The 17,575-nt window shown below is 36.5% G+C and overlaps 1 protein-coding gene and 1 pseudogene across 1 annotated transcript; one reads left to right on the plus strand and one right to left on the minus strand.

Annotated features, from left to right (window-relative positions):
* Positions 1 to 4,062: 4,062 nt before the first annotated feature.
* Positions 4,063 to 5,558, plus strand: LOC114093543 (leucine-rich repeat-containing protein 59 pseudogene; annotated as a pseudogene).
* A 4,790-nt stretch (positions 5,559 to 10,348) lies between these two features.
* LOC114093738 (olfactory receptor 4A47-like) lies at positions 10,349 to 11,287 on the minus strand. The gene has a single exon (XM_027936631.2). The coding sequence runs from the start codon at positions 11,276 to 11,278 to the stop codon at positions 10,349 to 10,351; it is 930 nt and encodes a 309-aa protein (XP_027792432.2). The 5' UTR covers positions 11,279 to 11,287.
* Positions 11,288 to 17,575: the final 6,288 nt, after the last annotated feature.

Genomic DNA, 17,575 nt, shown 5'->3' on the forward strand with positions numbered 1-17,575 from the left:
TGTACGGTAAGGAACAGGCAAGTATCCTTCCTCTCACCACTGCTTTTCAACATTGTAGTGCTAGTTTTTCAAATAAAATCAGGCCCAATATAGAAAGAAATGCATGCTTGCAAAATAAATCCATCTTTGTTTACAAATAACATGATAATATAGGAAGACCTTATTTAAAATAAAAAAAAAAAAGAACCAAAAGTCTACAAAAATCCGGAATAAGTCATTACAGTGAATCCTCAGGATACAAGGCTAATATGCAAATGGAGTTCACTTTCCTATATACCAGCCACAAAGGACGCTGAAATTAAATATACAATAACATTTACTTTAATATTTCCAAAAATGGAATATTTTAGCATATATGTAACAAAATATGTTACAAGGAAAACAGTGAAGTTCATATGAACAAACACATAAGTAAAGAGAAAGTTACTAATTGTTCATGGAGAGAAAAACTCAACAGCATTGCCAAGAGGTCAATTCTTCCCAACTATATCTTCATAACAGTTGCAATTTCAATCAAAATTCTATCACACTATTTAGTAAATGTTGACAAGTTAATTCTGAGGTTCACATGGTGAGGAAAAAGGCTCAGAATGAGTAACCATATACTGAGGGGAAGAATAAAAATGGACAATTAATAATACCTAACACTAACTCCTCAAAATAGAACTTAAGAAGGAAACTAATGATTAATTAAAGTAAATTAATGGTGTTGGTAATAATGCTTAGCCCATATGTCTGAAGGAGAATTGGTAATAGATTAATAACATATCCAAGCAGATGAACTAATACCTAGTAGATAAGTTTGCTTTGGTCACAGTTGCCTATGAATATGAGTTTCAAAATGAACATAAAGCCTTAACTTAGATTTTCATTGTTTTAGAATCATCACTGCCTTAATGTTCAAACATCTATTTAAGTCGTCCTGATAAAGAAGAAATGCATGTTTGTTTATGGCTTTTTGTAAATAGATATGCAGTGACCTATGGCTTTACTTCTGTTTGTGACGATGTTTGTTAATCCAGCCCATAGTTATTTACAAAGAGTGGAGCATGTGATTGTTCTTCATGTACCAAGAACTGTTCCACTGCAAAACCTTAGTTACCTGGATTGTCCTAAGATCATTTGTAAAAACTGAAATTCAATGATTGAAAGGAAGCTAGAAAAAAAATTACCTAACTTCAAGACAGTATAAGCTATAAAATCAAGACAATGTAGTATTGATGAAAGAGTAGACTTCTCGACATTTATTCAAATGAGCCAAAAATGTAAACCTTACATAAGGAGGCACTCAAATATTTCCAAAATCTTGTTCATAATTGCCAAAACATGGAAGCAATAACAATGCTTTATAACTTTGAGAAAGTTATTTTCTACATGTAAGAATCAATTTTTGTGAAATGAATTATTGCAATTAAAGTTTTGATAATAAGTAAAATATGTGTAGACTGCTCATAGAGTGTGTGAGATACACAGAAGTATGTAATCCACTTTAATTTTCTTAAAAGAGAAATATTAAAAATGTCTTACTTCACACTTGAAAACATCTCAAAATCAATGAGATAGTTAATAAAATTCAACTGTTACTTCTAGATGTTAGAACCAACAATCCTATCTTGAAAAACTGCTTGTGGAAGAGAAAATTGAAACCAAAATTCTAGAATGTATGAAATTCTTCAAAGGAAAACCCAAGTTCAAACAATGGAATAATATTACTAGTGCTCGGAGGAAAATTTGAGTTCATAAGTGTTTACATTATCTAAAAAGTAAAGTAGAGATGAAGAAGTCTTTCAACTAAAAATGTTAGGAAAAAAGCATAGAATTAAACTAAACTAAAATAGGTAAGAGAACAAAATGAAGATAATCATGTCTTCCATTAGAAAACACTTAGAGCTATCATATCTGTGTTAGTTTTCTTTTTTTCCGTTACTATTACAAAATCCTGAGCTAATTCAACTTAATAACAGATAAGTTTATTTTGGTCACCATTTTAGATGTTTTAGTCCATAACCAACTGGCCTCTTTGCTTTGAGCCTTTGGTGAAGCAGCACATCATGGTGGGGAGCAAGTTGCTGAGCAAATTTTGTAGAGAAATAAAAAGGAGACACAGAGACAAGAGGCAGAGGCAGAAAGAAAAACAGCTGCTCATCTAAGTGATCTCGTTTATTTATAACAATAGGTTACATTAGGTTATTCATGCCATAACTACATTATTGTTTATTGTATCACTAAGGATGCTCATTCTGCAGTTACATTCTAGTTACAATATGCTGTGTTAGAAGTTTTGTATAGCTCTCAAGAAAGTCCATTGTTTGAAGTTATTGTTAGGCAGGCAGATCCAGGAGCACCAGAACTTGGTGAAACATTGTATTTATCAAGAATCAAGTTCCTGTATTCATAGGAGCCATATGCCTGAGATCAAGGTCAAGGCTGATAATACTGTAGTTCAGAGCATCCTCAGAGGGCATTGCTACAACAGCTGTTCATTTCCTACCTTTGCACAGAAACTTTTCCAGCTGCTAGGCATCACATACTTTTGTACAGAAACTTTCCCAGCCACCAAGCATGCCACAGCCATGAAGTCATCAGAGACCCCAATCCAGAACACAGAATCCTTATAGCTCCCCTTTTTTGTTTTATATGGCCTTTTGGATGAATAACACTTGTTTTTTCTTTAATATTGGCAGAGGTTAAAAAATAAGGTAGGCTTTTGGTAATATGGCCATTTTAATAATATTAATTCTGCCTATTCATGAGCAAGTTATATTTTTCCATCTTCTAAGATCTTCTTCTATTTCTCTCTTTAGGGTTCTGTAGTTTTCGTTGTATAGATCTTTCACCTCTTTTGTTAAGTTGATTCCCAAGTATTTTTTTTTTTTTTTTTGAGGATATTGTGAATGGGGTAGTTTTCCTCATTTCCATTTCAGAAGATTTGTCACTGATACACAGGAATGCCTTTGATTTATGGGTGTTAATTTTATATCCTGCCACTCTGCTGAATTCATTTACTAGTTCTAGAAGTTTCTTGGTAGAACCTCTTGGGTCTGCTAGGTATAGGATCCTGTCATCAGCAAATAGTGCTAGTTTAAATTCTTTCTTTTCTATAGTTATACCTTAATTTCTTTCGTCTGTCTAATTGCTCTGGCTAGTGCTTTCAGAACTATGTTGAATAGAAGAAAAAAAAAAAGAAGTGTGTCACATTAGACTGGGTAGAGAGAAGTGAGAGAAGTTGCTGGGAGCCATTAGCCAAGTAGGTATGACAATTTCCTTGCCAGCGTACCCCATGTTGCTGACATGTTGCAGTAACATTGAATGTAGGTGACCTTGCTCAAGGACCAAGGCAGATTAGGGTGTTCCCGGTTTTAAGATAATCGTGTTTAGGGCGTTCCCAGTTTAGGTTCCAGGTTTAAGGTTTAAGATTATTCCTCCTGGGAATAGGGCGTATCCTGCTGCCTGAGTTCCCCTTGAGTTCTCACGGGATTCAGACAGTATATTTTGAGAGACAGAAGCCCAGTGGAGGTGAATTTGGGCAGAGAACGTGGATTTGGGCAGAGAACGTGGATTTCCCCAGAACGTGATTGTAGACGGCTGGTGTGAGTTCGGGAATAAAGAGTTGCTGTTTGAATCTACAAGCTGTGTGGTGGCTCGTGATTGTGTGCCCAGCCAGACTGCGGCATTTGTGCCCAGCCAGACTGCGGCAAGAAGTGATGGGAATGGAGGGGAGGGGAAAGCAGGATAGGAAGGACAGCAGAAAAAAATAGACATTATTATTGCTGTATGTATATACATGACTGTATGACCAATGTGATTCTGCAACCTGTATACTCAGAAAAACGAGAAATTATACCACATCTGATTCAAATTTATGATATGTCAAGATCATTCTACTGTCATGTGTAACTAATTAAAACAAATTAAAAAAGAAACAGAACAAAAGAAAAATGTTGTGTACGTATATAAAAAAATAAGGTAGGCATCAATGACAACAAGCACGAAGTAACAATCCTAATATTACTAAACATCCACCTATGAAAAATTGTTTGATTCAAGTAAAACTGGGTAACCATGAAGTTAGCCAATATAATAAATCTAAACTTCCATCATCTTTTTGGACCTTTTTAATGGTATTTTTAAGGTGATCTAACCCTTTTGAAGTAGAATTACTGTTATCACTTAAATTAAAGCCACACATATTATTAAGCTCCTGACATCTTTTATGATGTAATAATAACAAATAATCAATTGCAGCCTGATTGTCAAGAATAGCTTGACAATAATGATTTTGCTCTTCATTAAGCATATTGATTGCCAACGAAGTATGATTAATATTTTTTACCATAGCACAGGCCAATTTCATAGTTGTTTTGTAATCCCTGACAGCTAGTCCAAGGATACCTACTAAGGAAAATGTCAAGGCCTCAAATTCTGCCTTTACTGAATCATTACAGTTTTCATCAAAGGAAATAGACCTTTTATGGATATGTTATGCAGATGGTGACCTATCAAAATCTGTGGAGATGGTAGAAACACAGTCTGCTAAGACAACAGTGGGTTCTATGAGGCATATTAGTGGGTAGATAATTAAAAGTATTTGCTCCACAAGAAAACTATCCTGTAGTAAGATAATATAAGCATTTCCATACATAATGGTACAATTAAATGAAGTTCACCTCAAAGAAATACATTTATGTATACAGCCTTGAACTTCAGCACAAGTGTCAGTTGCATTTATAGCAACAGTGGGAGTAAGTAACATCATAACACTAGAAGACTTAACATACTAAGAACTTCCCCAACTATAAGAATCTGTCCTGCCATAAATCAGTGTTCTACCATGGGATTTCTGTGGCCTCACACACGTGATGAAGCTGGACCTTATTAAGAACAAACTTCAGTCGCTGCCAGCTGAGTCTGGCCTTCTGGTCAACCTCCAGCACCTGAATCTCCTCAACAACAGACTGGTCACCCTGCCTGTCAGCTTTGCTCAGCTCAAGAACCTGGAGTGGCTGGACCTAAAGGACAACACCTTGGACACTTTCTTGGCCAAAGTGGCTGGTGATTGCTTGGATGAGAAGCTGTGTAAGCAGTGTGCAAACAAGGTGCTACAGTACATAAAGACTGTGCAGGTGGATCAGGAGCCAGAGAGGCAGAGGTTGCTGGAAGTGGAAGGAGAGGCAGAGAAGAGGTTGGAGGCCAAACAGCGAGCTAAGGAAGCTCAGGAGCAGGAACTGCAGAAGCTGGACAAGGCAGAAGAGAAGGAGTATCAGTGAAAAGAATGTGATGCCCTCAAAGATTCCAAGTGGAGCAGGAGAACAAACCCAAGAAGGAAGCAAATCAGGCCCCCAAATCTAAGTGTAGCTCCCATCCCCTCAAGCCACCTATGGGAACACACTGGGCCCTGGGCTATGTTGAAGCTGCTGCTGCCTCTTTTACTGCTGTGTGTAGTCAGTGAGCTGATTGCATGTTGGGTGACAGCACTACAGCAACAACCCAAAGCTGTGCAGGATCTGTGCCACCAGGAGATCCTCCAGTGGGTCTTTCAGATTGAGTCCGTGCAGTGAATTTGCCCTCAGTACCTCCTGCCTCCTGGCATTGGAGCTCAAATTCCTGTGGAATTGGCTTCTTCTGCACACAGCCTTTATAGCGTCAGACATACCTATCATCATCAAATGGCTGCCAGTTGGTTCGTGAGACCTCCCCTTTGTAGGACTTCTTGTTGTTCCTTAGTCGGGCTTCCCTGGTGGAATGAGAAGAAATGGGAGGTGGGGAGGAACAGTTACCTGCATGCCTAAAGGAATAGGCTTGGGGGTGGGGAGATAGCAAACCGCCTTTTCTAGTTATTGTACTAAGCTGGGTAAAGACAAGTCTCCTTTCTACTAAATGGTCAGCTGTCATTACATTTATACTTTTGTATGTCACACACCCTTTCTTTCATTCCTCCCTGGGTAGTCCAGGAAGATCCAGAGGGAGGGTATTCCTGGGAACTACTAGACCACCACACTCAGCATATCCAGACAAAATAAGGGAAGGGGTTACCTATATCCTAAAGGAACTTTAAAACATTTCAAGCATTTTAGTGATCATACGAAATTTCTGGCTGTGAGAGGAACTTCACAACCATCACCCCAATATAACACTTGTAAGCAGAGAAACTGAGGCCTTTCATGACTCACCCAAAGTCTTCCAGATAGTCTAAGGCAGAACCCAACTCCTACTCTGGTATTCTTTTTTTTTTTTTTCTTGACATCATTTGACCTCTCTTGTAAGATTTGGAGAGAACAGAACTCACACCAAAATTATGTCTCAGCCAAAGTATAGAAACTTACACAGTAGACAGATTCGTGACTCACAAATAGAGATCTCATGCCATCAGGGTCTTGGGAAGCTCCTGTGGAGTCCTGTCCTAACTTAAATAGCTTCCACAAAATGGCAGCAGGCCCATCTCCTTGTTGCAGGTTCAGAGCATTAACTCTCCCTGATTGCCAGGAAGAGAGAAGGTAGATGCCGCAGTCTGGCTGGGCACACAATCACGAGCCACCACACAGCTTGTAGATTCAAACAGCAACTCTTTATTCCCGAACTCACACCAGCCGTCTACAATCACGTTCTGGGGAAATCCACGTTCTCTGCCCAAATCCACACCCACTGGGCTTCTATCTCCAAAATATATTGTCTGAATCCCGTGAGAACTCAAGGGGAACTCAGGCAGCAGGATACGCCCTATTCCCAGCAGGAATAATCTTAAACCTTAAACCTGGAACCTAAACCGGGAACGCCCTAATCCGCCTTGGTCCTTGAACAAGGTCACCTACATTCAATGTCACTGCAACATGGGGTACGCTGGCAAGGAAATTGTCATACCTACTTGGCTAATGGCTCCCAGCAGGTAGAAGCAAACAGTTCACCTCCTCTCAAGAAAACAAAATGCAAACAATGCAAAGCTGCATGGTCTGTGACAGCTCCATTAGCACTAGGTGTGACTAAAACCTCAAAGGCAACCTGGACTCCCAGCTTCATAGACACTGAGGTTCAGAATTGTTTGCTTCTAGAACAATAACAGAAGGGAGGGAATGAATGGAAACTCTAGGAAATAAAGGAAAACAAGTAGTAACATGGAGATGAAAAGTGGTGCATAAAACTAAAGACTAGCACAAATGAGGGCAGCAAAGTCCATTCTCTTGGCTGCTAGATTAAGCATTTTCTTGACCCTGCCTCATCTTTTCACAACAGCTGGATGAAGGGATGAGAAGGACCATGTCTCGGTGCTCATTCACTGAAACTTCCATTTGCAAGCTCCTTGCCTCTCCCCAGAGAGAGCAAGAACCTGTCATAGTTTACAGACAGAGAGGAGGGTCCAGCTTTTTAGCCCTGGTGGCCCTTTTGGGTAGTTCTGCCACTCAGGACTGTCCTAATACTGGAAGAAAGGACTTTGCTCTCTCCTCCTGCAAGGACAGCTGTGGAGGTCCACACCTTCCTCAGAATCTCTACAAATTCCTTAGTCTTCCTCCAAGCTCCAGAGCCATCAGTCTAAATGCTTTATTGAAACTAAACACATACATTACAATGAGATTATGAAAATACAGAAGTCAGCTTAAAAGTTTTGATAATATATCATAATGTATAAGATACTCACACAACATCTATCACACACATAATAGTGTATAATATGATTTTAGTTTGTTTTTATCATGAGAGTATTTAATCATGCTTGAATGCTTTTCAATAAATCTAGAAATGAATGAGATTGCTGGTATAAACCAAATATTACATTCTAATTGCTACTATTCAAAGTCCTATTTTTAAAAGTTCTTCGGTAAAAAAGTGGTAGAAATTAAAACCCAAAATATGTAACATGATTTAAGTGAAAATACTATTTAATACAGTAGGGTATTAGCTCAGTGCTCTGAGGAAAACTTAACGTCTTAGAGTTCGTATTGTTTAAAATTCAATAAAAGATTAAACATCCTTTCAACTAAGAATGTTAGAAAACCAGAAAATTACCCTAAGCAAAAGTAGGTTCAAGAACCTAGTGAAGATAGAAGAGGTTTTCTACATTAGAAAAAAATAATTTGAGCTATTATGTTTCTTAGTCTGTTTTACATTACTGTAACAAATACCTGAGTTACACCAACTTAATAAGAGAAAAATTTCAATTTGGCTCACAGCTTTGAGGTTTCAAGCCATGATTAAGTGGTCCGTTGGCTTTGGGCCTGTGGGGAGGCAGCATATCATGGTGAGCACTCATGGTGAAGCAAACACTTCACCTCCTCTCAAGAAAACAAAAGAATAGAAAGTAGGATTTTAGGTTCCACAATCCTGTTTTAGAATCTGCCTCCCAGTGGTGGAAAACCTCCCACTAGGTCTCACCTCTAAAAGTTTCAACCACCTTCTATTAACACCCTGCTGAGGACCAAGTCTTTAACAAATGAGCATGTGGGGATCACTCTGTATTCAAAATATAGCAATCTAAGATCTACTTGGTTGGATAAAAATAAGAACAATATGAGAAAATGAATAAAACACTCTCTATTCTAATCACACAAAAAATCAAAGGAGGCACAGATTTCAAAATTAGGAATGACACAAAGAATACAAAGAAAGTTCTTTTAAAAAAAGTTGGGAATTTTATGAACTCTAAAAAGTATTGGAACCTGGATTAAATAAAATAAATTATAATCTGGATTAAATGAGTGATTCCCCAGGAAATTGGAAATTACCAAAATTTAATCTACCTTACTTTTTGCATAAAGGTGTGTGTTTATGGAGGCAGCATACAAAGGAGTCTTAGTTTTCTTACAGAGACTGTGATCTCTCTCTGCATTTTAATGCAATATTTAAACCATTTACATTGATGTAACTATAGCCATAGTTAATTTTAAACATATAATCATTTTATGAGTTCTGTATTTTCATTATTTTTTTCTTTTTTCATATTTCTTTTGGATTACTTATGTCTTTTTATTTTCTTTGTTAACTTATTAAACATTACTTATTTTAGTTTGGAGGACTGGGTTACAATTTCATAACAAATTTACATAAATATTATTTTAATAATTATATTTTAAAGATATTTCAATAGAAAAATTCATGTTTGCTCATGTTCTAATTCTTTCTGATGATCTCTTTTTGGTTTATAAAATCATATTCCCATATGGTATCATTTTCCATCGTTTGAATGATTTCTTTTAACGTCTTTTTCTTAATGTCTTCATTAGTGCATTGTAGTTATGTGATAGTTTTGTGAACACATATCTACCCTCTTATCAAATATCAAGTATATAATTAGTGTTATTAGCTATCATATTATAGTGCATGGTAACTATAATTAATAATACAGCAGAAATAACATCTATAACAAGACATTTTCTTTTTTAATATTTATTTTTTAGTTTTCGGTAGACACAACATTTTTATTCTATTTATTTATTTATTTTTTATGTGGTGCTGAGGATCGAACCCAGCGCCCCGTGCATGCCAGGCAAGCGCGTTACTGCTTGAGCCACATCCCCAGCCCAACAAGACATTTTCTATCATAATAAACTTTGCATTTTTTGAAAAACATCACTATCCTCTCACCTTCCAGCCTGTGACAACCAATATCCTGCTCTCTGTCCCAGGACTGTGCCTACTTTTAATTCTATATGTAAATGATATCATGCAGTATTTGTCTTTCTATGTCCAGCCTATATCACTTAGCATAATGTCCTCCAGTGTCACCCCAGTTGTCACAAATGATAAGACCCCTTATTTGAAGAAACAGAAAAACAATTTACTACCTGCATCTCAGACTTAGCACTGAGAGATTCTGATGAGGGATAGTAGATTTCTACAATTTATCATGTTGTCAGGGTTCTACTTTTAATGTTACTGTGAAGCATTCCATTTTTTACTTTACCAGGTAAATTTAGAGTACTAAAATTTACATACGCTACTGAAAACAAATGAACGTAAGTTTATATTGCATTTAAATATTAAAACATAATAAAAAGAATCAATATAAAAGGAAGTCTAAAAATAAGATAAGGAATACCAAAGTGAGGAATACAAATAAATGCAAAAATTAAATGACATCAGTGCAATGATTCCAAAATTTTATTCATTAATTTACTACATATTGTCATAGACAGTGTATTACATGTGCATTAGAACTGTCCAGTAGTGATCAACAAGACATTATAAAGTCTACATTACATCAGAGAAAATATTAGTGGTACAAGCACATATTCAATTTCTTAATTGTATTTACCAGAAATTTGGAGGGAAAGGAAGTTAACATCAGCTTCACAAATGTTATGCTTCCTAAGAAGATAGTTTTATGGTAAAATGACTCTCCTTAGAGCTGGAAACTCACTCATTTACTACATGATATGACTTTTCCTCCCCAGAGTTTCTTCATAGCATTTGTCATCTCTGAGTTTCTCAGAGTGTAGATGAAGGGGTTCAGCATGGGGGTTATGACCAGGTAAAACACACTCAATAACTTGTCAATGGGCAAAGTCTTGGCTGGTCGTGCATATATGAAAATACAGGGGACAAAAAAGAAGACAACCACAGTGATGTGGGAACCACAGGTGGAGACAGCTTTCCGCCTCCCCTCCTGACTCAGGTTCTTCAGAGAGTGGAAGATGACAGCATAAGACACAAGTAAGAGCAGAAACACAGTTGTGCAGATGAGTCCCCCATTGGCAATCACTAAGAGGCCAGTGACATAAGTGTCAACACAGACAAGTTTCAGTAAGGGGTACATGTCACATATGAAATGATCAATGACATTGGGGCCACAGAATGGGAGCCCATAAATAGTGCCCAACTGGATTACTGAGTGCAAAAACCCTCCAAACCAGGAAACTACCAGCAGCACAACACATACCCATGGCCTCATGATAATCAAATAGTGCAGGGGCTTACAGATGGCCACATAGCGGTCATAGGCCATCACCAACAGAAGAAAGACCTCTGCCCCAGGAAAAAAGTGTCCTGTAAAAAGCTGGGTCATACAATTCTTGAAGGATATGATATTTTCCCTAAAGAACAAGTGGTAAATCATTTGGGGGGAAATAACTGTAGAATAAATTGCATCCATAAAAGATAAGCTAGAAAGAAAGAAGTACATTGGTGAGCCCAGGGTCTTGCTGAAGATTATGGTCATCACAATGAGCAGATTTCCCACCATGGTCAAGATGTAGAAAAGCAAAAATGTAACAAAAAGTACTCTCTGCATCTTTGGATTTTGTGTGAGGCCCAAGAGGACAAAATAAGTTACATTGTTCCTATGTTCCATCTAGTCTTTTGTTGGTGCTGATTCCAAATATTAAAGCAGTTCACCTACAAAAAAATGAAGAAAATCCTTAGAAGTATTGTAATCTCAATCTTCATTCATTCATCCTCTAAAATATGTATGAGAAGCATCAACTTGTGGCAGGCTATCTGTTGCACATATCAGGCACAGTGAAGTAAGATAGCATTTCCTTCCCCAAGTGATTCCATATGTAGTGATGGGATCAAGATTTAAAGTAAAACATGATTGTTGCCATAATAAGTGAATTATTTATGTCATGATATCAGTTCACTGTGCTGCAATTGATAAAGCAACTGGATTATGGCAAGACTTCTCACAGGAAGCCATACTTTATGCAATTAAAGGAGGTAGAAAATAACAAAAAGGAATGAAAAATGAATTTCATGAGAAAATGCACCACACATGATGTCACAAAGGTGTAATGCCAGAGATTCACTTAAGGTCATTTTTTATATTCATAGTGGCTAAAATAAAGTGTAAAATGATAGACCAAAAGTCAGTATATTCATTTCTAGTTCTATGACTGTAAATCATTAACAATGACAGCTTTTCCTCCACTTTCCAATCATCTCTTATCCCCTGGACACCTCAACCAGAAATACCTTGCCATTCATATTTCTAGGAGGATTCTGTTTGTGATGATGTGTGTGTTCTCTCTAGCACAAGAGAGGCTTTCTGTGCTGTTCTCCTTTTCTCTTTCAAATCCCTCACCTGAACCACCTTTTGATGTTCATAGTTGCACCCACAGTCTCTTCACAGAGGCTCTTCCTATCATGAATCACAACTCTTCCCCATCCATCTACCCATAACCCATCTCAGAGCTACTTCCACTCTTTGAGGTATTTTTATAGCTGCACCCCGCTTCCCAGTAGCAAAATCCATGTTCTCTTGTTAGAGCTGCTGTAATAAAACACCACAAACTCGTTAACAGAAATCTGTTGTTTCAGAGTTTGACATGCTATAAACTCAAACTCAAGACCTGTGCTGTATTGGTTCCTTCAGAAGATATTGAGGAAAAGCACTGTCTCAGGCCTTTCTCCTTGGCTCACAGATACCAGTTTTGTGTTCACGTGTTGTCCTCCCTACATCCAAAATTTCCCTTCTCATAGGACATCAATCCTATTGGAATGATGACCACCCTAATGAGCTTATTTTAACTTCTTGAGACCTCTGCAAAGAACCTACTCACAAAAAAAATCACATTATGTAGTAGTGAAGTTAAGGCCTCAACATGCATTAGAGGAAAAAGTAGGGGTAATTGAACTAGATAAAACAGGAGTTGTTTCATGTGACACAATGTGTGATCAGTAGCTGTCACATTTTCATATATACTACCAAGTGGTTGAATCCTTCTTTGAGGGTCTTTACTTGGACATTCCTCATTTTCCTAACCCGCAAATGCTTGAAGAACCAGGGAATTGTCTGTCTTCACCACTGTCTCTCTCTTAACTTAAAAGGGTATCTGAAACTATTTAATTCACATCTCCAACTAGATATCCAATTATTATTTACAAAAGTGAATTTTAAATGATTTTTTCATGATAAATATATTCTTTCTGAGGTTTCCTTTATCTAATAAAATGGCTTCTCCTTCCACTCAACTTTTTAGTCCCAATTCTGACCTTTTGACACATAATAGACATCCATTCATTATTCCTTTCATGTTATTCATTCATACACTTAACAAACTCTCTTGCCTTGTAGTAGATATACTATAAATCTGATCATTTTCACTGCAACCAACTACATCCCTGATCTACTGCAACAGCTACTTGCCAATTCTACCTACTTTCATCTTTGATTTTAACAAGCCATTTTCCCAAAACAAAAGAAATTGTCTTTTTAATCTTCTTCAGATCATATCACCCCTTTTCTCAAAATGCTACAGGAGATTTTTATCACACACTCAATATATATTCATCACCTCCCTGACTTTAAATTACACAATTCTGTTACCTGCCCAAATTCATCTCTTACAATTCTTCATGCTCATCTGCTCAAGTCTTCCACTAGTGCTCAAATATCCCTAATGATTTTCCACCACTGTATTTCCATCTATTTCTTAGGAGACTCTAACTTCAGAAACCAGACGATGAGCACAGACTCTAAAATAAAGGTATATATTGAAGAAAGGTGTGTTCTACATGCAATCTTTCGTTTGTTTATTCAACCAACTAGTGTGTAGGTAGCACTTACCTTCTGTCACATCAACCTAATTAGATGAACTTCCAGGCATCACAGAGTGTCCACATTCTCATTAAAGCTGAGTCTGCACCAGGGTGTGTATTTAGTGGATGCAATCTTGGTGCTGACTGAGCAAAACTACCTTGTTACTTCTACTGTTCCAGATGAAGCATAAATCTTGAATATAGAAAATGGTTGCAGAATTCATTCTTTTAATTTTTAAATTTATTCATGGCAACTCTCATTTATGAACTCATCAGCCATGATCTGCCTTCAGAAGTTTTTCCCACAATTTTAATTCTTGCAAATTCAAGTGATATAATTTCCTACGTACTGAAAATTACACACAATTTCAAATTCTAGTTTTTTCTATCAATCGTTAAAGTCTTACTTTTGGAATCTTGTCTGTAGTTTGAATGATGACTTTTTGCTTCACTAGTAAAGAGCTGGAAGTCCCTTTTCAACCCAGGATACACACAGAAGGAAAAAGTCTGCATTATTCCTGTTGATATATTTAAAACAACATCTATGTCTGTCCATTGTTAGCAGAGTCTTCTAAGTTTTGCAGAAAATCATCACCAGCATTGTAGATGGATTTCAAAGGAATTCCATGTTGAGAATACAAAAAGTAAAAACTTCCATAATAGCATAATTTCTCAAAAATGTAAACAAATCACATGTTCATGTAGGAAGACAACAACTAGCTTTTTTTTAAAAAAAAAAAGGAATATTTTCTCTTTAAGTTCTCTTTCAGGAATGTTAGTAATAACTACCAGACAGCATTATTGTGATTCATGTAGATCATGCTTTCAGCCTACTGAAGCATCTTTTTAAGTGATTATATCAGGCTTTAAAAGGACAGCATTTTTTACCTGACAAGAATGAAGATCACTGTAGGTTTTATACCAGAAACCACAGTCATCATGGAGTCCTGCAACTGGAATGCATCCAAAGCGATTCTTCCTTAATCAGTTTCAATGGGAATTCCCACAAGTTTATACATGTAAACATGCCAATAGATTAATTACATTATTATGGTCAAGAAAATGTACCAAAAATATTTCAGAAACATGGGAAAATTGACAGAGTGACAATTCGCAAAAATAATACATCAGTTCATTTAGATGAACTGATGAACTTATCACTTATTACCACACTGCCAGATCAAGTTTTTTCCCATTTATCTGATAATTATATCTCATTATTTCTTTGGGGATATTTTTTTCAAGATTCATGTAGTTATAGTAACTAGCTATTTATCTATTTATCCATTTTTTAAAACAACCTTATAACATCTATTTATTTCATTGTTTATACCATTAACTGGAGATATAAAATTTAACAAAACAGAAGATCAGATCATTGATTGCATTGGGTTTATGTCTTGTAATACAGTCACAAATTAACAATGGGAACAATGAAATATAGTGAGTAGAATAAAGTAAAGTCCAAGAAATGACAATAGCAAACCCTCGGGACATTATATATCCTATTAAGGAATTTGAAATTATTAAGGTTCTCTTCAAATGAGAGTAAGGGGGACTTCCAGTTTCTGGTTCAACAAAAATTCTCAAAAAATCATTAGCAAATTCAATCTGATAATGTATAAAAACAATCAAACACCATGACCAACTGAGATATAGCCTAGATACATAAGGCTGGGTTAGAATTCAAATACCAATTAATGCAATAAATTGAAACAAAGGACAAGGATGAAAAATTACATGGCTATATCAACAGTTGCACTTAAAGCATTTTAAAAATTCAACACTCACCTGTTTAGAAAACGAATTCTCAGTAAACTAGGAATAGAAGAAAATTTCCTAAACTTAATAAAGCATACCTACAAAACAGCCTATAATTTATGCCATCCTCAGCAGTGAGAAACCAGAAAGCTTGGTTGTAAGGTAACATTGTACTGCCAGTGTTCATGAATGTGATCAAGGATAATATATGCATGTTTACGTAATAAATCCATGTTTGTTTTAAAATAACATGATAATATATGAAAACCTAATTTAAAAAAACAATCAAAAGTGTACAAAAATCTGCTGGGTACAGTGATACATGCCTATGATCCCAGCGACTTCAGAGAATCAGACAGGAGGATCTTGATTTCAAAGCCAGCCTCAGCAACGACAAGGCGATAAGCAACTCAGTGAGACCCTGTCTCTAAATAAAATACAAAATAGGGCTGGGGATGTGGCTCAGCAGTTGAGTGCCCCCGAGTTCAATGCCTAGTACCAAAAAAAATAAAAAATAAAAGTGTAAAAACTCTGGAATAAGTGATTACAGCAAAGCTACAGGATACAAGGTTAGTGTACAAACGGCATTCCCTTTCCTATATACCAGCCACAAACAAGAGGATGCTGAAATTAAATACCATTTACTTTAATACTTTCCAACATGGAATGCTTAAGCATATATTTAACAAAATATGTTAAAGATCTATATAAGGAAAATATCAAAGCTTGGATGAGACTTACTAACTGTTCATGGAAAGAAAGACTCAAACAGCATCACTAAGAGGTTAATTCTTCCCAACTAGATCTTCAGAACAAATGAAATTCCAATCAGTAATTCTGAGGTTCTCATGGTAAAGCAAAAGGCTCAAAATGAGCAACCCAATACTGAGGGTAAGAATGAAAATGTAGAATTAACAATACCTAATTTCAATACAGTATAAGCTATGAAATCAAGACAGTGTAGTATTGAAGAAAGGGTAGACAAATAGAAAAAAGGACAAAGATGTCAGCCACTCTGGAAAACTAGCAGTTCAGTATGAGTCTAAGTACACTCACCACATAATTGAGTAACTGGGGCACCTTTGTATTTATCCAAATGAGCCAAAATATACCCCTTATAGAAAGAGACACTCAAATATTTATAAAATCTTTATTCATACTTGCCAAAACATAGAAGCTACAATGATGCTTTTCAAGGCATGAATGGATAAATACACTGTGGTCCATCCCAATAATGAAATATAATTCATTTCTTTGAAAGAAATGAGCAACTGATCTATGAGCAGACGTAGAGGAAACCTCACAGGATATAGCTAAGTGAATGAGGCCAGTCGGAAAAGGGGACATGTTGTGTGGTCCCAATCATATGACATTCTAGAAAGTGCAACAATGTGGAGAAAGTGAAAACATCACTAGTTGTCAGGGGTTGGAGGAAGGGAGATGCCTGGGTAGATCACAGAAGATTTTTTTCTTTACTGAAAGTCTTCTATGATACCATAATAGATATGTCTTATGCATTTTTCCAAGACCACAGAAAGCACAACATCAAGAATCAAAAGTGCATCCTGATGTAAAAAAGGAACTTTGAAAGATACTGTTGGGTCATTACTGATTAATTAATTGTAATGTACCACCATGGTGTAGGAATTTAATAGTGTCTTCTATGGTTTAAGAGAGACCCATAAACTTCTTGAGCTAGAACAATGCAACAGTGTTGAGAGGTAGAACCCTCAAGGGAGGGAAAATCCACTGGGTTAATGTTGTTATTGTGGGAGTGGGTTGTTTATCACAAGAGCAGATTCCTGACAAAAGTGAGCTCAGCCCTCCCTTGCTGTCTCATTCTTGCCCTCTCCTGCTTTTTCTACCGACAATCTCCAGATACCTGTGCTCAGCTCTTGGGCTTCCCAGCTTCTGTGGACTCTAGGACAATTAACCTCTGTTCTTTATTAATTTATCAGCCTCAGTTATTCTATTACAGCTACAGAAATGGACTAAGAGAGTGGGGGAGGCTATCTTGTTGGGGACAGAGGTTACATATAAAGTCTTCGTGCTCACATTTCTTTGATTGTAAAACTGCTCTAAAAATGAAGTTTGTTATGTTTTTAAAAAATTGTAAGAGTTAATCAGAATCATGAAGCATCCAAATACTAGGAGATAAGATAAATTTGGACCTGAACTTCAGTCAGACCAAAATGTGAGTTAAGATGGAGTAATAATACCATTTTGAACATATCCTATTATGGATCTTAAGCAAGACTGCAAACAGTTGAAAGACTTGATTATGGTTAACTATCCTTCTTATGATTTTATAACTCTGAGAAAGTTTTTTTTCAACCTATAAACATCTTTT

This window comes from Marmota flaviventris, chromosome 9, assembly GCF_047511675.1.
Source record: "Marmota flaviventris isolate mMarFla1 chromosome 9, mMarFla1.hap1, whole genome shotgun sequence".
Taxonomy (NCBI): domain Eukaryota; kingdom Metazoa; phylum Chordata; class Mammalia; order Rodentia; family Sciuridae; genus Marmota; species Marmota flaviventris.